The 23,745-nt window shown below is 38.7% G+C and overlaps 1 protein-coding gene across 3 annotated transcripts in view; it reads left to right on the top strand.

Annotated features, from left to right (window-relative positions):
* Nucleotides 1–6,533: 6,533 nt before the first annotated feature.
* Nucleotides 6,534–23,745, top strand: part of IDE (insulin degrading enzyme) — a 104,096-nt gene continuing 86,884 nt past the window's right edge. For 2 of the 3 annotated variants that reach the window (XM_011361570.2, XM_023531440.1), the window contains exon 1: nucleotides 6,535–6,715. In XM_011361570.2, the coding sequence (XP_011359872.1) occupies nucleotides 6,618–6,715 (98 nt within the window). In that variant the 5' untranslated portion in view covers nucleotides 6,535–6,617. Of the gene's footprint in view, nucleotides 6,716–23,745 lie in introns of all 3 variants that reach the window. The other variant, XM_023531441.1, reaches the window with a different exon arrangement.

The following is a 23,745-nucleotide window of genomic DNA, read 5'->3' on the forward strand; positions in this document are numbered from 1 at the left end:
AAAAAACTAAACATAATCTTACCATGTGGTCCAGCAAATACATGCCTTGGTATATATCCAAAGGACTTGAAAACTTATGTCCATACACAATCTTGTACATTGATGTTTGTAGCAGATTCAGTCATAATTGCTAAAATTTGAAAGCTACCAAGAAACAGACTTACAGAGATAGAGAACAAACTGGTGATGGCCAGAGGGGAGGGGGTTTGGGGGTTGGGTGAAAAGGTGAAGAGATGAAGAGATACAAATTACTAGTTACAAAACAGTCATGGGGACATAGAGTACAGTAAAGGGAACATAGTCAATAATATTATAATGGCTGTGTGTAGTGCCAGATGGGTGCTAGAGTAATCGGGGTGATTACTTCATAAATTATATACATGTCTAACCATTGTATTATACCTGAAACTAATATAACATAAAAGAATAAAATAAATATACCTCTCTTGTAGAGGATGTTAATAATGGGGGAGGCTATGCATGAAGGTGGGGGGTATGAGAGGAATCTGTGTACCTTCCACTTGATTTTACTGTGAACCTAAAACTGCTGTTAAAAAAAAAAAATCTTTAAAACCTTGAAATAAGTACTTCTGGTCATTTCATTGAGCTTTATTTTTACCTTGACAACAAAGAGAAGCATTTTTAATAGGTATTCTACTATTTTAGTACAGAATTACATTTTACTGAAATATAAATTTGTGCTTTATTCTCCCTGTATTTCCTTCCAAGCACTTTGGTAGACCTTTCTGAAGAATAATTGAAGAATGGCAAGTGTTTGCTACTCTCTTGGGCTTTCTATTTGAAAACTTTTAGAAGTTATTAGTATCTGGAGAACTTAGTGTTTTATATAATCCACCAGCTCAACATTTGATTTTTTATGGTATAGTTTATACTTACAATTATTACTACAATTTTTATGTCATTAAAACTTACCTTAATAATTATTATAGCAAATATGATTTTATAACCACAATCTTGGGTGGTGTAAGAAATATCACATTATTTTATTTAAATTATACTAAATATGACCCCGAATTCTCCTTCCATCTGGAAACTTCAACTTTGATTACTTTTGCAGATGCCTTGCACATTCACATACTGGGATGTGCAAAGGTCCAGGGGTTTTACAGGGAGAAAAACACATATGGAGAGCTGTCTGGGCTTTAACCCAACTTGGTTACTTCTGAGATGCTTACTGTGCGATTACAAGTAGCCCTGGGAACTCTGCTGCTTTTGTGCCACAATTAAGGCAAGGACATTTTAGCCCCAAAATTTTGGACAGTGTTTTCTAGGTTCTGTTGCGACTGCTGAAATGTCCAAAGCCATTCTGATTCCTGATTATTTGTATGTAGCCTCTTTTTTTTCTCTCTTTTTGGAACCTTAAACAGCCTACTTTTTCCCTTCAGTGTGGTGAAACTGTAATGATAAGCCTTGGTATGCATTTATTTTCATCCACTGGGCTGAGCATTTAGTGAATCCTTTCATTCTGGCAACTCATTTCCTTCAGTTCTGGAAAACATTTTTGAATTATTCACAGAACATTACTACTCATTTTTTCCACTCTTTCTTTCTGGAACTCTTATATGTGGATAATAGATTTCCACTACCTACTGATTACTATTAATATTCTGATGTACTTCTTTCTAATTGCCTATATGTATATTTTTAATAATTGAAATCATAATTAAAAATGTAGTTTTAAATCCTGAATATTTAACATAACTTAAACATTCTTCCAAGTTCTAAAAAACTCTTCATAAACATTTCTATCTGTGTGATCTTCTAAGGCTCTTCAGCAACATCTATGTACTTCTTTAGTGAACAGTTGAGTACGTGACTTTAGATATCTATTTTAATAGTTGCCAGAATCATGTTAGGTTCTGTTACTGTAAGCCTGTGGGTATGAATGCCAAAGAGAACAAACAGTAAATATGTATGCATGTGCTTATAAAATGAGGAATAAACACAGTTCATGAACTGTTCATTAACCTGTAAAACACAATCCCCAAGTGCTAAACTATAGAGTTTCCCCAAACCCAAACTTTGGTTACTGTATTTACTGTGTTTAAATAGTAGTCTCCATAGCAGATTAGTTGGAAGAGAAAGGGAAAGATGTTCTCTGGCCTTCTCTCAGATCCTGGAATATGCCAGATTCTCTCCTATCCCTTGTGATTGATGTTTCCACTGTCTGGAGTCTTTCTTACCTTTCGAATCACAACTCAAATATCACTTCCTCAGAGAGATTTTCCCCAACCACTCTATGAAGTAGATTCTCAAAACTCATTCACAAAACCCCATTTACTTTTCCACAAGCAAAAGATGTTGAAAATTTATACCTCATGTTTTCTCTTGCTTTGCCATATCTCAGGAGCCCTTCCTAGAGACCAATTCTCCAGGTGTCCAGGAGAATTAGGGTTCTTACAGTAGGAATGCAAAGAGAAAAAAACAATATACAGTGTTCGTGAATTTCAAATTAGACACTTAAGGGAAGGCCCTGAGAAGAGCCCTAAGCAAGAGAGTGACAGAAGGAAAAGCAAGTAACTGCTCCTCCACAACTTTCAAACTCAAGTTGAGAAACTCCTGGCTGGGACACTGGATGGAGAGAAAGTGATGTAGGAGGAAAAAGTTGATGGAGGTCAGGGGCCGTTAAAAAAAAAAAAAAAAAAAAGATCGAGAGAGGGGAATTCCAGGAGGGGTCCAGTGAAGAGTTAGCCACAGAACCTGGCCCTCCACTGACAGCTGCCTGTGTGGCTCAAACACTTAACCCTATGCTCTGAGCTTTTGCTGAGCTTCCATCTAAATTGTCTCATGTACACATTCCTGTTGTCAACAGCCCAGGACATGCATGACACAGATGTTGAAATCTTCGCCACCTTTCCCCACCCAGAGGGTGAAAGCTGGACAGCAAGAAAACCCTCCCTGGTTACTCTAATATTATTCTAATCACATTATGTAATTACATAGGTATTAATTTGTTTCTCTCTGTAGTATAAACCCTACAAGAATAGAAAACTGGTTGCTCTTTTCTCTGGTGTAGCCTCGACATCTAAAGCAAGGCCTGGGCCCATATTTGGTGAATGGACAAATCACGAATAGTCTTAACTATGGAAAACATGAACTATAGATTTTTACATTTATATTTCAAGTACTGTCCATAAAATTAGTCAAACTTTCCTTTAAATACTAGCAAGTATGAGTCATGTAGGAAAACTTTTTAACAAATTTGTAATTAATAAATTAGTTATCTATAAACATTCTTAAAAATTCATGTTGCTTTTAAATATGTTATTACCATAGTGCTATATTTAAAATTAACATACATTATAAAACTTTTTATCATGGAAAATTACAAACATATACAAAAACAAAGAAAATAGTATAATAAATCCTCTAGGCATCCATTATCCAGTTTCAATTTATCAGTTCATGGCCAATATCTTACCTATATTTCTCCCTTGTCTCTCGACTTCCATGGAATTATTCTGAACCAAATACCAGATATCATATTAATTCAGTATATATCTCAAAAGACTCTTAAAAAGCCACTGTCAAAAAAAAAAAAGCCACTGTCACATGCCCCCAAATTAAAATAATTACTTAATGTCATCTGATATCTAGTCAGTGTTCTTACTTTTCTGATGGTCTCCTAAATGTTTCTTTTCCACAATGGGTTTATTCAAATCAGGATTCAAATAAGAACAAAACATTTTCTTTGGTTAATGTCTCTTTTTTGTTTTGTATTTTTATCTTTTTTGAAGATTTTATTGAAGTATTGCAAACATAAAAGTAAACCATACATGTACAGCTCAATCAATTTTCAAAAACTGAACACACCCACATAAAACACACCCCAAGGCCTTCCTCATTCCCCATATTCTCCCTTTCACTCACTGTCACTCTAAGAGTAACCACTAATCTGACTTCCAATACTATAGATTAGTTTGCTTGGTTTTCGATGCTGTATAACTACACTCAGACAATATATATTCCTTTGAGTCTGGCTTCTTTCACAATTTTTGCGAAATTCATCTATATCGTGAGTGTAATTTTTGTTTATTTTCATTGCTGAGCAAATTTTTGTTTGTTCATTTCACTGTTCATTTTCATTGCTTTATTCCATCTTATACATATTCTCCAGTTTATTTTTTTTTTTTCTGTGCATGTTTGGGCATTTGGACTGTTTCCATTTTGGGACTATTATTAATTGTGCTGTGAATATTCCAGTTCTGTTGGGTATATAGCTGGAAGTGGAATTGCTGGGTCATAACATACATATTCGCAGCTTTAGTAGATACCACCAGTTTAACACAGCTGAGTTGTCTGCCCTCATGCCATTGTCTCAATTACTATAGCTTAATACGAACTTAATATTTGGTAATGTAAGTGTTCCAGATTTTTCTTCCAGATTGGCTTGGATCTTCCTGGCCCCTTGCATTTTCATATCAAATTTTATAAACGGTTTGTCATAGCTTGCCAATTCTAAGTCCCCTTTTATCCACAGACTTCTCCTTTCTCTTTTTTATTTTGCGATCTATTTGTCAAAGAAATAGGGTCATTTGTCCTGTAGTGTTCCAAACATTCCAAATTTTACTGATTGCAGCCATAAGGTGTGATTAATGTTTGTCCCCTGTATTTCCTATAAATGGTAGTTATATCTTAAGGCTTAATCAGATTTAGCAAACATGTATTTGACAAGCATCAGCTGAGCACTGTGCTTGTTGGCAGGTGAGCTACAAAAATGCCTAAGACATGATTCCTAATCTGCTTCTTGAAGGTTAAGATCCAAATAAGTGCCTTTTTGAGATTGGCAAACTACTCTGGCAGCTGAGATCAGAGAGTGGTTACTTCCAATGGGGTATGTGAGGAATGGAAATGAGGGAGTTTTGTAACGGCATTGCCATTTCAACAGGGCATGTAATTTGCGAGAGCACTGACAAGTAAGTATTGTAAGCATCCAATCAGCTGTGACAGCTGTGTGAACTGGAGTTAGTAGAGGCTAGAAAGGTGGGGTAGTAGATTTAGTAGTTGCCCCCAAAAAGCTAATGTCCACATCCTAATCCCAAAAGTCTTTAAGTGTTACATTATTTGGAAAAAGCATCTTTGCAGATGTAATTAAGTTAGGATGAGATAAGATCATCCTGGATTACCTGGCTATGCCCTAAATCCAATGACAAATGTCCTTATAAAAGACACAAGAAAAGACACCTAGAAGAGATGGCAGAGACTGAAGTGATGTGGCCACAAGCCAAAGAAGCTGGCATCTACCAGTAGCTGGAAGATGCAAAGAACAAATTCTCCCCTAAGATCCTGAAGGGCGTGTGGCCCTGCCAACATCTTGATTTTGGGCTTCTAACCTCTAGACTGTGAGCCAATACATTTATATTGTTTTAAGCCACTAAGTTTGTGGTAATTTGTTATGGCAGCCACAGGAAACCAATACAGATGGGTTGGGGTTAGTATGTAATATGGTGGAATTTTGCCTTGCACTACACTAGGAGTGCTTCCTCATCTCCAGTGCCTCAGTTTTCATCCATCCAAGGTCTGCCTTTAGCTGAAACCATATTGTAAAAAAGATCTCCCATACCTTTTTGATGAAGCATCCACTTGATTAAGGATTCCTCCTCCTGAAAACCCATTTGTAGCAATAATTAGATTTAGAGCACTGTTTTTGGCCGCAGTCTTCCGTCTACCACAACAGAAATCTAAAAGCACTCAAGTTAGGGAGTCACATCCCAAACTGCACTCTTCCTTAAAGACCCCTGTAAAATAATGTAGTACAACGTCAGATCCATAACAACTATTTAATTAGGTTGTTCTTGGATGCAAAACGCCATGAAGCCATCGGGGAAAAAAGTTTGTCTTACAAATAGTGTCTAAAGTACGCTGACAATAGTAGTAGTATTACAGGTATATGTGGGTTTTTTAAAAATAGTAATAGTTTTTATCTACTGTGGATTCGAAAGTCCACGAAATCCTTGTTTTGCTGTGGCCTGTCCCATAGCCACTTTGTTCTTTCAAGGGCTGCTAGCTCACCCAGGATGGAAGCTTCCCCCAGGGTCCCGGCCTCCCTCTGGTCGACACCCCGGTGGTCTAACTCTCCCCTCTCTTCTACCTCCGCGGTCCACGTCCCCACCTCGCTCTAGAGGGAGCCCACGGACCACGCACAGCCGCAGATTCGTTTTCGATAAAGCCGCCTCGTCGGCGGACCTAGTTCCAATACTTGCACCACTGGGGGCGCCTACGCCAACGTGGCCCTAGGTGTCCTCACAGTATTCGTGAGCATCCCAGTCCCCACCTACACACAGCCTGATTCATATAGCCGTCCTCACATGTGCGGGTGTGACTCAGCCGGGGCCCTCCCTGCCTGGGAAAGCCTGGTTGCTGGGCTTCTGCAGCTTCACTGCCGGACTCCATCTCACCCGCTGGCTCACGCCCGGGATGCTGGCGGTCCCCGCGGTCCCCGCCCTGTCCGGCTCCAGGTAAAACCCGGAGCGGCGACCGCTCGTTGGGCTCTCGGGAGGCGGCGCGGCGGACTGAGCATGCGCAGTGGGCCAGGCCGGCTCTCGGCGCAAAAAGGAAGCGTTCGTTCGCTGTGATCCCAGCGGCTGCGCTGGGGTATGCGGTACCGGCTAGCGTGGTTGCTGCACCCTGGGTTGCCCAGCACCTTCCGCTCGGTCCTTGGCGCCCGCCTGTCGCCCTTGGAGCCCATCTGTAGGTAAGCGGAGCACAGCGCCCGGGCCCTCGGGGCCCGCAGGTTACAGTGGTTTGGAGCTCAGGTTGCAAAGTGGTGATTCAGCACTTAAAGCTGCTGCCGCCGCCCCTCACGCCGGCAGTCCCGCCGGCCTGGGGCCCAGACTGGCACGCTGAGGCCGCTCTAGGGCCCAGAAAGGCTGCTCGCCTGGCGGGAGCGAGGGCCCTAACCAGGGGAGCACGCCGTCCTTCGGGCCAGTGAAGGTGAACGGGAGCTGTGACCTGGGGTCATGGAGCATGTGTCACAAGTGTGGGGGCACGGGGCGCGGGCACGAGGGTAGACTGAGTCACCGCAGCCCGCTGCTGGGATCTGCGCCGTGCCGCACCACTCTCCAGGGAATCTGTTTGTGAGGGGCCGGGAACCCGAGGCGGACTGTCCCTTGCCTTGAAGTAAAGGAATCCCAAGTCCCAGGAGACCCTTTTCCTCCCCAGCCCCTCTTTTTCCTATGGGGAACGAGTTTCCACTACTATATGGAAATGCCTGCGTTGGGACCTGTAAAGTTTGCCTGCGTCCTCAGCGAGCAGACTACTCTTGGGTTTCCCGTCCGGGGGAATTTGGGAAAGGATATCTTGGGATCCATCACAGCAGTTCCCTTGTTTTGCACCTGAAACAACTGAGGCCCAGACAGTTTGTGTGTTTTCCCCACAATTGCAGAGATTGTGGCAAAAACCAAGATTGGGACGCAGGTTTTTTGCCATCCGGCGGCGCGCTCTCTGCACTTTGCTGGTCTGTGTATAAAATGTTCAGCCTGATATTGAACACTGAATACCCTTTACTGTGAATAAAGAGGAATTGCCAAAGATAGGCAGTATTTGCTTGCCCTACTTCGATACATCATTTGAACCCCTCCTCTGGTTTTAATAATATTTAAGACCTACCAAGTTCGGAGCACTGTGTAAGTATGTGATCTGCCTTCCAAGGAACTTCCACTTGGTTGGAGTGGATTGAGCTGCTACGAGAATATAGCCTATTAAAAAGGATGTGTTTGAGGAGGGTCAGAAGATGGACAGTAAGGGCAGTGTGTGCTTAAGGAGCACAGTGTCTGGGGGGTCTGAGAGGGGGTCTGAGCTGGCCTTTGAAGGCAGAGTGTGGAGTGTGGGCAGGAGTGGTTATAATCCAGCCTAGGTGTGCAGATTAGTCTGTGTTGGGAGAACAGCAAGAAGATTAGTCTAGTTGGAGCCTTAGAGAATTTCCGTGAGGGAATTAGGAGGAAACAAGTCCCGTATTGTAAAAGTAGGATAATAACTAGCCTGGGCTTTGAATTTTAGTTGGGCTTTTTCCAGTGATTAGGAGGTAGAGAGCCATTAAGAGTTTTTGAGGTTGGGAGTGAGCAAATGAAACTGGTAGTTTAGGAAATTAGTTTGGTGGCTGTGTGCAGGATGTAAGGGAGTAAAGATACCTGAGGCAGAGAAACCAGTTGGAACTTAATCTTTACTGCCTGAACTAGGATTCCGGTAATGGCACTAAGAAGACAATACAAATGAAGAATCTGTAGAACTTGTTTTCCCTCCTTTATTTCCAATTACACCAAAAATCAACTACAACATGCAAAAAGATCCCTGAGCTTAGAGAATTGGGAGTGGTAGGCATTGGCAGGGTACCTCCCTGGGCCTCCTTCAGGTCTAAACACTTTTTGTTCTTAAATTATTGCTAATAGGCTATGTTTAGCTCCATTTTGTCTCCAGTGTTTGTGATTGCAAAGAAAACATCGAGTTTAAGTTTTAGACAACGAAAAGATTTGTGTGTTCTACTTACAATTTGATTTTCTATATGGTTTTCTCCCACTTTTCTTCATTTACATTGATGAAGTCCAGGGCTTGGGTTGAACAACGAGGTCTTCAGGATAAGGTTGTTCTCAGAGAGGGAAATTCAGGAGATTCAAAAAATAATGAATGGGATCAACCATCTAGAAAGCTCTACACTAAAAATTAGTGGCTGAGGCTATTAAGGAAATACAGTTCTAATCAAAAGGATCAGGGTATAGGAAGGAAAGTACTAATATCTGAAGCTACTGTATACTTGAATCTTAAGGAAGTTAATCAGTCCTGCTGTACATGGTAGGAAGAATGTGTTCATAGAGATGATTATGTAGCTATTTATTGGAAGAGCTGGGATTTGACCCATATCTGTCTTTTGCCAGAGCCTGAGCTCTTAACTGTTGTACTGCCTATGATGCCAGTGTTAGTTAGGGCATTCATTTCCTGTTCTAACCTCTTGAGAAAGAGATGACCTTAAAACATTTGTATGAGATCAATTCATTTGAAAAGCAGCCTTATTGTTCTCTGTTCAGGCATATTGGATAAGTTTGGGGTGTGCAGAACTATCTGAACTATTGGGGAACCTAGAGGTGGTAACTCGGTCCCTAGCAACCTCTTGAAACACCTGGGCATCAGTCACCTGAGGTGAAGGTTTCAACTGTCTGAGGTATTTATTGAATGAATGAATGAATGAATGAATGAATGAATGAATGAATGAAAGGTCTTCCTTCTAAACCAGCTTTCTCTGTCAGTTTCCCTACTTTTGCATACTTTGGTGTTACTCGCTCAGTTTAGCTTGAAAATTGGCATAATCTTGGAATCTCTCTCTCTTTCCCTCACTGCCTGTTCCCAAGACTAAACTTCCTTGAGTCTTTCACCCTAAATTTCTTGGAGTAAACTTAAACTTGATCTTCCATCACCATCTCAGTTCAGGTCATGATCATCTTCCCTGATATCTCACATCTGCAAGTTCTATAACTGATTTTTCTAGCCTTCCACCTTCCTACTAGGTAATCGTTATCATCAGATTAATCCTACTAATATACCACTTTCCTCATGCCATTGTCTTGCTTAGACATCACCAATGGTTCTGCCCTATTTCTAGATTAAGTCTAAACTTCTTGACCCAGCATTTAAGCTTCTTGTAGGCTGGCCCTAGCCTAACTTTTCAGCTTAACTCTCTTTTTCTCCAGTTAGACTCACTAGTTTACTTTCTCTTGTACATGATTTCCAATTCCAGAATGCCCTTCCGTCTTTTCTTTATATGACTAAATCTGTCCTTTTTAGACACTATATAGACCACACAGTTATTTTTCCTTTTTTTGGAACTTAATTATTTAAAGAGAATTTGAAACATCTATTTGATACTTAACCATATACTGCTCTTTATATTTTTTCTCTTTACATTATTTAATATTGTACATACCAGAGTGTATAGAACAAAGAAGAATAACAAAATGAACACCTGTATACCCACCATCTCATTTAGGAAATAGAACATTTCCAGTAACTTTGAAGCCCTCTGTGCTCACCTCCCGATTGTAGCCTTCTCCCTCCCATGAAGAAGTGATGTTGTCTTTTATTTGGATAATAATTCCTTTGATTTTCTTTATAGCTTTATCAGTCTGAACATATTCTTAAATAGTATATTGCTTAGTTTTGTCTGCTTTTGAACTTTATAGAAAAATTTCTTCTCTCACTTTTTTAATTTAACATTGTTTTTGAGATTCATTCACATGAATATGCATTGACTGCTGAATGGCAGTCTTATGTGAATATGCCACTAATTATTTTACTATTCTATTGTCAATGGAGATTTGGGTTATTTCATTTTTTATTCCTATCATAAATAACTCATGTTGTTGTCATGCCTCAGTGCCCAATCTTTGGACATCTCTACCTACATTCACTCATTTAGGGTTCTCATCTAATCACATTACTTTAAATACTATCTATATGCTTTGTTCAACATGTAGCCAACGTGTGCTTATTTAAATGTAAATTAACTAAAATTAATGATTCAGTTTCTCATTCACCCTAGCCACATTTCAGGTCTCATTTGGCTTGTGGCTACTATATGGGGCCATGTATATATAGAACATATCTATCATCATAGAAGTTTTATGAAATTGGCCTGACAATTCCCAAATGTATATTTCTAGCAAGAACCTCTTCCCTGAATTTCAGATTTAGGTAATAAACGTCTTACTCAACATTTTCCCCCAGATGTCCAATATATATCTTGAACTCATTATGTCCAAAACCTGTCTTCAGAACTTCTCCCTTCAAACCTGCTCCTCCCACACTCTTCTCCATCTCAGATAATGATGTCTCTGTTCTTCTGCTTATTTAGGCCAACATCCTTGACACCTTTCTTGTTCTTATATCCCTCATCCAGTGAGCTTATACATCGAGATCCAGACTACTCTTCACTGTCACGACCTTAGTTCTAATCACACCCTTTTACCCAGATGACTGTAATAGTCTCTTCAGTTTCCTTGCTTTTGCACTTGCCTCTCTACATATAGCCTGTTCTTGTCACCACTGACAGCATGATCTTTTTGAAATCCAAGTCATATATCTTTGCGAGGGAATGCTTAAAACCTTGCACTTGATCTCCATTTTGCTCAGATTTAAAGATGAAGTCCTTATAGTAGCCAAGAAGGCTCAGTGGGATCTGGCTTCTCACCACCTCTGTGATCTTGTTTCCAAAATAATCACTCTCACCCCATTCCAGTCACACTGGTCTCCTTGCTTGACTTGCTCTTGCTCAGATTATTTGCACTGTTTTCCTCTACTCAGAATGCTCATTTACCAGAGAGAACAGATAAGGCTTCACAGAGAACATAGGATTGGAGCAGATGTCTTTGAAGGAAATATCAAATTTGGATGAACGGAGAAGGGGATGAGAGAATATTTTAGATATAAGGAATGATATTAGCAAAGCCTCGGAAGTAGGAATATTCACAATAAAATCAAGGGACAGTGAGATTTTATGCCATAAGAAGTAGAGCCTCAGATACTTTTTGAGCAGTAGAGTGATACACGAAAGCTATGTTTTTGGGTGATTAATCTGCCAGTTTTTTGGAAGCACAGTTGCAGTGTATAGGTTGACAAAGGATAAAGAAGTGGTACAAATAACAAGGAAGGAGAGTGTCCACAGAATATTTGTGTGAAAGAGGATTCATCAGCTTTGACTAGATAGTGGGGAGATGGAAGAGTCAGAGAGCCCTAAGGTCTAGGGCCTGATAACTTTAGGATTAGTGCCAAGATGAGCTCAGACTAGGAGGGGCCCCCAGTGTAAAGAAGGCTCTTGTGGGGAGATTGAGCTGCAGGCAGTGGGAAGAAGTCCAGCCTGGTGAGATATTGGACCTGCCTGGTGGCTGGCTGATTTTCCAAAGACATGACGAGACCAAGTTGCTCAGGTGCACAGTGGCAACCTTTAGGTATTTCAGAGCTGACTGTTCACCGTCAGGAAGTTGGATGACTCAGGGGCCCCTTGCGGCAGCAGACAAGACTGAACAGTCTTTAAATACCCAGAAAGCAAACCAAGATGACGATTTAGTTTGTAGATTGGTAGCTCAGAGAAGAGTTCAGTTAAAAGATTAGAACCAGGTTGATGAGTCCTGAACTGCTACTGGATTTTCTTAAATTTCTTCTAAGAATAGGAAATGGGTCCAGAGCCTAGAATAAGACTGAGCTGCAGTGTAGGCTAAGCAAGTAGACTCAGCTGTGAGGAAGGTTCTTGCTGCTGCTGCTAATGTTAACCATAAAAGGTTTAGTAGCTAATATTTATTGAATGCCTATTAAGTGTTTTGCATTATATTAGGAACTTTCCATGGGATTTTTTTTTTTTAATGGGCACAATAATTCTGTGAGAGTGGTATTGTGGTTATTTTATTTTATTTTTTCAGAAAAGGAGATTGAGGTTCAAAGAGGTTAATTTGTTCAAAGATACACAACTAGTAAGTAGCTTAGCCAGATATGAATTCGGTGGGCTCACTCAAGAACCTCAGAGGTTGGCCATCGTATTACCTACCCTAGTGATAGCTGGGCATCTCTTGTAGAGATGGAGAAGTCAGAATAAGGAGATAGTTTTGGAAGGGATAAATATGGTAGACTGCGAGCTGGTAGTATTGAGTCTGAAGCAATTGCTCAATAGCCATTGCAGGTTGCATTTGAAATATCAGTGGAACTTGATAAAAAGATCTGAGCTGATTTCCTACATCTGAGAGTCGAGTGTAGAGACAGATGATGGTTGAAGACATTGACATGGGTGGATATATGGGAAAAATCTGTGTAGAGATGCAGATGGCCCAAGTTAAACCCTGAGGAATACTGACATTTAGAGATAAGGAGGAAACAGAGTTGGAGAGGTCACGGGGTTAGAGAGGCAGATGATATCAGAAGCAGAATGGTCAGACGTGTCCAGCCAAAGAGGTTTTGAGGAGAGTGGGGCCTTGGGAAAAGACCAAAGACCATTTCAGTGGTAACCTGCAAATAAAATGGAGGGGACAGAAGCTAAATTTCATGGGACCCTACAGTGATTTTGAAAAAATGAGGTATTGAATTTGGAGCGATTAGATAGCAGCTGAGGAAGAGCAGACCTGAGCAAAAGCGTGGCAGGGAAACTAGGGAAGCAGGTAGTGATGGCCAAAAGGAAGAAGCTAGTGGCAGAGAACAATACCTAAGAGAGGGCCTGGAAAAAGTGGATATGAAGGTACAGTTGAAGAGGATAGCACTGTAAAAATAAAGAGTTGTTCAAGATAGGTCTTGATTTAGAAGGACAGCTCCTTATAAAGAATTTCTTAAAAATTTGAAAAGGTAAACTGAGGCCCTTACAACTTTGGGCCTCAGTTTCCTTATTTGAAGAAAGGATCCTTCTAGTTCCAAGCTTTGCTATTTTTCTCCATGTAGAAAAGGGTTCAGTAGATAGTATAGGTTCCAGTTCAGTTAACATGATGATTCAGCTTTGCAGCCTTACATTCGGGGCCAGGATCTCTGAAGGAACAAGGGACTCCTATAATGGTATTCTTGGTACCTAGCAGTTTCTGGCACATAGTAAACTGTTCAGTATCTATTGGATAAATTTATCCAAGGGGCAAGGGCTCCTGGAAGTAGGGAACTTTAGTCATAAATACAATAAAATTTTTGCTCACAATTTGCCTTTTCAAGCTCTACACATCAGTGCAGCCAGTAACTAATATTTGTGTTTTTTTAATCATAAAGAAATTATAGATTGGAGTGTATTTGCAAGATTTCTTGAAGTTCTGATTTACTCATAGGAACTAAGTTGGTTTGAAAGGCATAGGAAATAAAAGATAGGAGAGCTTTACATGAAAAGGTTCAGTTCAACTGGATTCTAGTCTTGGTTTTGCCATTAGCTTCGCCGTGTCATTGTGGGTGCTGGGCCAGATCAGCTTTAAAGCTCCTACTTCTTCCATAAATCTGAGGCCTTATGTTTTTAAAATCTCTAATCTCTGTTAGAACCCCAAAAGGAATTTCGCCTTGCTGTCTAGCTGTACTATGGCTCTGAGAAAAGGCAGTTTCTTATAATCAGAGTCATGATGCTAGTATAATTGAGCTTCTGACAATAGAGATTATATAATTGTTTTTATGAAATGATATATAATAAAGAGTATTTCTTTGACAGCTCACCTGATACATATCAATATTTATAATTAGTTGATGCTCTTAATAGTTTTTATTTTTTAAATAGCTCTCGTTTCCTTTGTAGTATAACAAAGTCTCAGTTAAGATGAACTTATAAGGAAGATAATACTGTTTATAATGGAGCTTTATGTCACAAAGCATCCAAGTTCTCTTGTAGTAGTAACTGGATAAAAAATATCCAACAAGTATGTGACTAGCATAATGGGCCCTGTAACTCATCATTTGTTTTTGTTTTTTTTCTTCTTACCACAAAACAGAATGACTTGTGGGGCAAACTGAATGCGTAATCGACTTTCTTAAGGAATGAGATTCTGAATTCAGTACTTGCACTGGTGATTTTTTTGAAGAACACTTTAACATATCACATATACACTAAAAATCAAATATCCTGCCTTGTAAGGGAAAACTTAAATGAATCTATTTCATATATGGCTGATTTTTAAAATTCATTTTTGATATTTATCAAAGTAATACAGTCAGAGTTTTAAGAGTGAAATAGTACTGAAAAGAAAAAATAATACTAAAAGGTTTGCAGCAAAAACAGCAGTTCCTTGCTTAGTTCCTGCTCCCAGGGGCAACCGCATTTAACTCTTTAAACTATTCAACCATTATTCAACTCTCTTTATTTTGAAATTAATTTTAGTATTTCCAAATAATATGCTGTATCGTTATTTCTTGATTTCTTAATTTTAGGAATTATCTGTTGATTTGTTTTTCTGGTAGGTTAAGATTTAATTCTTTCTTATCATTCCTTCTTGCCTCATCTTACCAAAAAGTTATATCACAGATTTTGGATATAGCAGTATTCAGTGTTTAGACTGTTAGGACTTTGTAAATATTGTTCACTGCCAAGCCACATAGTGTAATGTGATTACATTCTTTTTCTTGTTCATCTTGGTTTTTGCCATGTTTTGTCATTTTCTTAATTTTCTATTTACTTATTTCTGATTATTTTCTCTTGCTTCCATAGCTATTTCGTACAATATTTCCACATGATCAAACCTATTAAATGATCTATTGATTCCCTGTGTTTTCCTTGGAGACCTTCCTTCTGGACACTTCTCCCCAGCTGCAGTCTGGACTAGTTTTGCTCTAGGCCTGCTGCAAAGTGGTTGCCTGGAATTTCCCTTTGCTTCTCTCCTATAATGAATCCATTTCCTGGATCGCATATTTAGTTCTATCTTGGTTTGCTCCTTATTCAGAAGATACATGGGCTATTTGGAACATGTATTCCAGTAGCTTCTTGAGAAAGAGCAATAGGAGATAATTTTTAAAAAGACTTTCAAATAATTTCCTAAACAGAAAAGTAGAGCTCTGAGTTTTGGTGTGATTTTACACATTTGTACAATAGGTCTACAAGATTCAGAGAGGTGACCTGAATGAATGGCTTCTGTTCTTCCATCCAGCTCTAAAATTCTAGGAGTCTAAATACATGAGAATTAAATGATTTTACAGATTATCTAAGCGATTAACACAACAAACCTTCAAAGAGACTCTTTGCAGGCATGTGACTTCTCTTATTTTCTTCTTTCTTCCTTTGTTTTTAATTGAACTTAAAGATTTGCTTTCATGGAGCAAGTACTTTTGAAAATTTGCTTTTCAAATAAGAAAAAAATGAAAACAAACGTTAGCTCCCCTCCTCCCCCTTCTTTGGTAGGTGAAAGTTCCTACATTCCCTACTTCTCTTGGGCTACTCTGTGTTTTTTGAGTGCTGTTGCTGATGGCCAATACAAGTCACTATGTACATGTCATTTGCAACCACCTGAAGAGGCTGGGAGTATTGACCATCATTTAATCTAGGTTAAAATATTCTTGAGCTCAGCGTCTGTTCAGGAAGATAATAGTGAGCTTGATTCCTGGTTCTGAGTTTGTACTCCAGACTGCTGTCTGGTGACAAAATGTCTTATTCTCTCTGTAATTCTGTTCCCTTGGGAGCCAGTATGATGTAGTGGAAAAGTCACTTTGTAGTAGTCAGAAGATCTGAGTTAAAGCCTTCTTTGGCATATTTGTTATCTTGAATAGTTTACTTTGCATGGGCCTCTTTTTACTAGCTTCAGAATCCCTATTAGTCTTAATAAGTTTTAATTTCTGAAAAATTTTGGCTTGTATACAGTTCCTTTTCTTTCCTTGTGCTAAAATGTAACTGGCTCTTCACTTTATATTGTTTTTATTTTAGTATATGTGCTACCAAAGCGAGCATGTGTTGTTTTTATTTTAGAGTTAGTCTGGCCAGCTATAAAGCCGCCTGCTGTGGACCAGTATGCTGGGATGTGGCCTGCATGTAATGTTTTTTAGTTGTTATTTTTAAAATGTGTGTCAACACTTAAAAATCTTGAGAGTTCAGATCCTTTAGGGAAAATGTGGAAATCTGGTGACACTGGTGCCACATTTCTGCCTGGCAAGCAATTGGCCTGAATTAAGATTTACTTCCCTTTCAGATGAGCATGTATTCCTTTACACCACAGTTCCACCTCACTGTACTTTGCTCATTTATATTTTTGGCCTTGTAAGCATTTAAATTCATCACCCTTGCTATAAGTGATTGGAGGAAATCAGTCTTATTTCAGTAGTCCCCTTTATTCGCAGGGGATATGTTTAAAGACACCCCCTGTCCCCCAGCGGTTCCCTGAAATTGCAGTCAGTATGGAACCCTAAATATACTGTTTTAGCCTGTACATTCATACCTATGGTAAAGTTTCATTTATAAATTAGGCACAAGAGATTAACAACAAAAACTAATAATAACAAAATAGAACAATTATAATAATATACTGCAACAAAAATTATGTGAATGTGGTCACTCTATCCCTCTGAAAACCAGTCTAAGAACTGAAAATTGCCACTGAGTGACCAACGGGCAGGTAGTCTATACAGCGTGGATACGCTGGACAAAGGGGTGATTCATGTCCTGGGTGGAATGGAGCAGGGTGGCAAGAGATTTCATCACGCTACTCAGAACTGTGTAATTTAAAACATATGAATTGTTTATTTCTGGAATATTCCTTTTAATATTTTCAGACCATGGTCGACTGTGGGTAACTGAAACTGCAGAAAGCAAAAACGCGGATAAGGGGGGAACTACTGTAATTTTTAGTCATGCTGCAGGTTTTTGGTAATAGTAAAATTGAAACAAAATTCATATAAATTGCTCTGAAACTACGGAAATGATTATGTAATCAAGACTACCTCTTGTTTAAGGATTATCACCTAATCTTATTTGATCCTAATGGCAATGTATATGGTTGACAGAGAAATGAAAAGTTCCCCAGCCCTTAAGAAGCTTAATTCAGACATCTCTGCTAGAACCAGGGCAGGGATGGAGGAGTGAGAGTGAGTGGGTGTAGAAGAGCAAGTTAAGTTTGCTTCTAGGAAAGTAAGTAGAGCTATCAGCCTGAGCAAGGTGGGCATGCATAAAAGGAGTAGCAAGTCACTTCTTCCAATCTTTGAGGTGTCTCTAGAGATGCCCAACAAAAAGAGAGTGGAAAAGGATCACAGATTAGTACCTCAAGAAACTGATTACTATAATGTAGTAGGGTTGGGAAGACTGAGAGTAACAAGATGACTACAATAGGGTCTCTGGTAAACCAGGTCCTATAAATAAGGCAGATGAGAACACTTAACACTGGGAAGATACCAGTACTAGAAGCTGATTAGACAAGATTATCTGGCCAGTTAGACACATAGTAAAATAATAGACCTTTTAAAAAGGTAAAATGGATATTTGTTTGTACTTAAACTTATAAATCAACCAGCCAAACTGGTACTAATGTTATCATGACTGAGCCAAATATAAATATATAGTAATATATGTGTATGTTATAAATGTTACATATAAACATGTATATTTTGACAGCTTTATTGATACCATACAGTTCATGCATTTAAAGTATACCATTTAATTATTTTTAGTGTATTCACATAGTTGTGCAGCTTTCACCACAATTTTAAACATGTTCATCTCAGTTTCACCTCATACGCTTTAGCAGTGACTCCCTAGTCCCCTCTTCCTCGAGCCCCTGGCAACCATAAACCGACTTTCTGTCTCTTTAGCTTCTGGATATTTCACATAAATGGAATGATACGCTATGTAGTCTTTAGTGTCTGGCTTCTTTCACTTAACATAATGTTTTCAAAGTTTATCCATGTTGTAGCAGTATCAGTATTTCATTCCTATTTATTGCTGAATGGTATTCCATGATATGGGTATACCACATTTTATTTATCCATTCATTAGTTGGGTTGTTTCCAGTCCTGGAATATTATGAATAATACTGCTCTGAACATTTATATACCAGTTTTATGTGGACATATGTTCTCATTTCTCTTGGTATATACCTAAGATTGGAATTGCTAGGTCATATGGAACTCTGTTTAAGCTTTTGAGGAACTGCCAGATGGTTTTCCAAAGCAGCTGCACCATTTTATATTCCCAACAGCAATGTGAGAAAGTTCCAATTTCTTCACATCCTTTGCAGTACATGTTGTTATGTGTTTTTTTGTTATAGCCATCCGGTGTGTGAGGTGGTATCTCATTGCAGTTTTGATTTGCATTTTCCTGATGACTGATGTTGAGTGTCTTTTCATGTCTTTTCATAGTTTATTGGCTATCTGTATATCTTCTTTGGAGAAAGTCTATTCAGATCCTTTGTCTATTTTTTAACTGGGTTGTCTTTTTATTCAGTTGTAAGAGTTCCTTATGTATTCTATATACAAATCCCTGATCAGATATATAATTTGCAGGTATTTTCTCCCATTCTGTAGGTTGTCTTTTTACTTTCTTGATGGTGTTCTTTAAAATACAAAGTTTTAAATTTTGATCCAGTCTAAATTATCTTTTTTAAAATTGGTTGTGCTTTTGGTCTCATACCTATGGAACCACTATATAGTCCAAGGTCATAAAGATTTACCCTTATGTTTTCTTGTTTTAGCTCTTAGATTTAGGTCTTTGATTTTTTTTTTTTTTGGTCAGCAGCTACCTTAATTTGGATCAGACGTGAGTCAGACGATACTCCCAACAGAGCAATACAGTTTGTGAGCAGAACAGGCAAAAAGAAGTCACTAACTAGGACTAATTTCTGCTATTATTCTTGTGGCTTTTTGTGTGAATTTAGAGAAAGCTAATGGAACACCAAGTACAGTATATGTACACACTGGACATGTCATACCCACTGTCCCCCCACTTCAACTGAAGAATAGGACAAGAAGGAATGATTAAACTGTTAGGAAGGATGAAGTTATCCAGTAGGAAGCACACTTGTAGTTCAGGTTTGAGACACTAGATCTCAGAGTAAAATGACTCTGTCAGGTGGTCTATAAAAATATGTAAAACTAAGGTTTGGAAAGAGGATAGATAAACAAGGAGACTTAAAAATCTCTTCTATTAGGATGAGCTGTTTCAGACAGAAACAAAACATCTTCCAGTTTAACCGATTTCTGATTAAAAGTCATGCCAGGGCTGAACCTTAAAGAAAACTAACTTTAAACCTCTTGCAGAATATTCTACTCCCCACCCAGATGTGGAATCAAGAAAACATGATAGTTTTTACTGAATATTAAAGAGGCATAATTTTGAACTTGAAAATGGCCTGAAACATCACACTATTTGTGTTGCTGATTAGTGATATGCTACAGAGAGTCATGAGTTGAGGGTTTAGTCACATGTACACTGTGGGTCAAATGACTTGTGAACATGCCAAGCAGGCCATGCTTCTTGGAAGTTTGTCCAGTTTCTTGTCTGGTCCTGCTTTTAGTAATCCTGCAACGAACCTTGGGCACATGGTGAGGTATTTAGCACCACTTCCCTATTACTGAGCCCATACTCCTCTGCCCATCCTCAGGTGATTGGTCTGTTTGTGCCAGTATCCTTGGAAGGTGATGGTTTATGGCTCCTACCAGTGTCTTGCTCTTATGTGTTGCTGCTGGTGTTTCAAATGCCACTGAAGACAAGGGTTCTGAGCAGTTTTCCTTGTTCTGAATCCAATAGGAAACTACCCTCTGGGCATCTCTCCCTGAGCCAATGGCTATTTCTCTCATAGTTCCTTTCTTTCCTCCTCATACTTGTAATAGGGGCTCCATAACATGAAAAGCAGAAGCGTAAGAAGGATGAGAAAGTAGGGGCATAGATATAGTCATCCATGGAAAGTTTAGGTCCTTGTCCTTTGAAACCACTGGCTTTGGAGAAATTCTCAAATAGAAATGTGGAGAGAATTGGAATTAGAGTTGCCCTGATGTGAACCGAGTGGATGACTGCAGGGGTGTGGATCCACCTGCAGCTTCCCTTGAAAAAGGGGTGTGTCACAATGGGAAAGAAAGGCGCTGAAACGTAAGCTTGTGAAACAGAACGGACTTAAACCATGTTGGGGGGTCCAGTAGCAGAGGGTCTTTGAATTCCTTAGCATACCACTTTCGCAGGTTTCTCACCTTGAAGGGGTAGAGTTTGCGCAGCAGCACAGCTCGCAGGTCCAAGAGCAGGCTGTCGGGGACGTGGGGGAGGAAGTAGATTCCCAGCAGCCACTCTGGGCGCCCAGAGTCCCCATCGTCCATCCGCTAGCGGGACAGGAGCCAAGAATGCACTCTCTAGGACAGCTGACCTGGGAAAAGCTTGAGTTAATTTTTGTATATGGTGTGAGGTAGGAGTCCAGCTTCATCTTTTTGCCTTTGGGTGTCTAGATGTCCCAGCATCACTTCTTGAAAAGACTGTTTTTTCCCTATTGAATTGTTTTGGTCTCCTTGTTGAAAAGGAATTGATTGTAAAGGTGAGGGTTTATTTTGAATTTTCAGTTCTATTCTATTAATATGTACATCTGTCGTTATCCAGCGCCACACTGTTTTCATTACTATAGCTTTATAGTAAGTTTTGAAATCAGGAAGTGTGAGTGTTCTAACTTTGTTTTCTTCAAGATTGTTTTGACTATTCTACTATCTTAACAATATTAAATCTTTTAATTCATAAATATGCAATTTTTTTCATTTATTTAACTTTTTAATTTCTTACAACAATGTTTTGCAGTTCTTACAGTATAAGTTTTGCACTTCTTTTGTTAAATTTATCTCTAAGGATTTTTTTTTTTTGCTATTGTAAATGAAATTGTCTTCCTGTTTACATTTTCAGTTTGTTCATTCCTGCTGCATAGAAATACAATTGATTTTTGTTTTCTATATACAAGATTATGTCTCTTGTGAATAGAGCTAATTTTTAGAGGTAGTTTTACTTCTTTCAAGTTTGGATGCCTTTTATTTATTTTCTTGCCTGATTGTCCTGGCTAGAACCTCCAGTACAGTGTTGAGTAGAAGTGGCAGAATGGACATCCTTGTCTTGTGTTGTGTTTTTTTTTTTCTTTTATTATCTCAGGGTAAAAACATTCAGTCTTTCACCATTTATGGTGATGCTAGCTGTGGCTTTTTCATAGATGTCCTTTATCAGTTTTGAAGAAGTTTCTTTATACTCCTAGTTTGTTGAGTGTTTTTATCATGAATTAGTATGGAGAGATGTATTTTTGAAACAGTTTCATTCTGAAAAATTACAATTATAGTACAAAGAATTTTTTTTGAATGATTTGATAGTAAGCTGCCAATTTGATGCCCTGTCGCCCTCTAATTCTTTAGTATGATTTCCTATAAACAAGGACATTCTCCTATATAACCATAATACAACCATCAAAATCAGAAAATTAACATTGTGACATTCCTAGCATGTGAACTTCAGATCCTATTCAGATTTCACCAGTTGTCCAATTATATCTTTTCCTGAAGGATATCTTAATGAAAGGATTCAGTTCAGAATGAGTGTTGTCTTTAGTAGTCATCTTTTTATTCTCCCCAGTCTAGAATAGTTCCACAGGCAAAGCCTATCATGACCTTGACTCTTGAAATTTACAGACCAATTACTTTGTAGAACGTCCCTAATTTGGGTTTTCTGATTATTCCTCATGATTACAGACATGAAGTTTACCCAGTTTTGGCAGGGATATCAAAAATGTGAAGCCTGTCATGTTTTCATTGCATCCGATCAGGTGGCACTTAACGTTGATTTGTCCTTGATCGATTGTATTTACTTTGATCACTGTAAGACAGTTCTTCCTGCTATCTCCACTGTCAAGTTACTCTGTGTATCTTCAGGAGAGATATTTTAAAACTATGTAAATGTAATGTTTTTCATCAGATTTTAAATTTATTCATTTTATTTATTTGTATTAGTATGAACTTATGATGTCCTATTTTATTTCAGGGGTTTTAGTTCATTACTATTATTATTTAATCAACGCTCACATTGTTCCAAGCTGGCTCCTGTATCCATTTATTATCCATCATTCTTTTTGTTCTTTCTTATTTGGGGGCACAACAAGATGTTACAGATTCCTCTTATACTTTCCCTGCCACAGCCCTGGAATTAACCATTTCTCTGAGGAGCCCTAATTCCTTTTAGTGGAGAATAACGTTTAGAAACCAAGTTCTTAATATTAGGTGTATTCATTGCTGATTCGGGGGAGGAGGAGAATCGCTGCTCCTAGGCCTTCTTAGAGCTAGAAATACATGGGTACAAATAAATTTCGTATATGTGTATGTATGTATAAGTATGTATGTATATATGTATATGAATATTCTGTACACACACAGACACGTTTATATCTATATATATTTCTTATCTGCCTATATATATATTGAAAACCATGAGTCACACAGATAACCTCTAGTTCCACTCTGAAACTACAAGGTTCATTTAGCTTTTTCTTTTCTATATTTGAAATTCTTTACTCTAATAGTGAAGACCCTATTTTCATTATCCTTAATAAATACACTTATTCAATCTATCCCCTTAAATGTAACCAGTTTCTCATCACTTCTGCCACCCTCTATCCTTTGAGGTGCTTCTTGGGCACTGTCACTCCATGTCAGGCTACCCCATGTGCAGTTTCCCTTTTTATTCTGTTTGAGCTTTGACACACCACTTGGGGCTGTTCCTTCAAAAGTGTCTCACTCAGCCTCTTGGGACCGGGCAGCCCCACATCCTTGCCCTGTCCTATCTTCTGCCATTGCAGGATGATTTCTTGGATTTCTCTCTCGTTGTATGGCTTGTTCATCTAGATCCCAGGCAATCTTTCCTTGCTGCTGCTCCTTGTTTCCGTCACAACTTTGATTTGGTCACCAGAGGGACAGACAGAGCCTCTATCATCTATGCCATTTTTTTCTCTCCGGATTTTTAAAAAAATTGAGATACAGTTTACATATAACATTGTGTAAATTCAAAGTGTACATGTTGATTTGATACATTTACTTATTGTAATATAATTAGATTACACCGAAGTTTTGGCTAAAACCTCTGTTATATCATATACATTTTTTTTTTGTGGTGAGAATGTTCAAAATCTATTCTCAGCAGTTTGAAGTATATAATATAGTATTGTTGACTATAATCACTATGCTGTGCACTAGATCTCCAGACCTTATTTGTTTTCTAGTTACAGGATTGTACCCTTTAACAACATCTTCCCAGTTCCCCAACCCCTAGCCTCCGGTAGCCACCATTCTACTCTGAATGTCTATGAGTTTGGTTTTTTAGATTCT

This window comes from Pteropus vampyrus, unplaced genomic scaffold (genome assembly GCF_000151845.1).
Source record: "Pteropus vampyrus isolate Shadow unplaced genomic scaffold, Pvam_2.0 Scaffold68, whole genome shotgun sequence".
Lineage (NCBI taxonomy): Eukaryota > Metazoa > Chordata > Mammalia > Chiroptera > Pteropodidae > Pteropus > Pteropus vampyrus.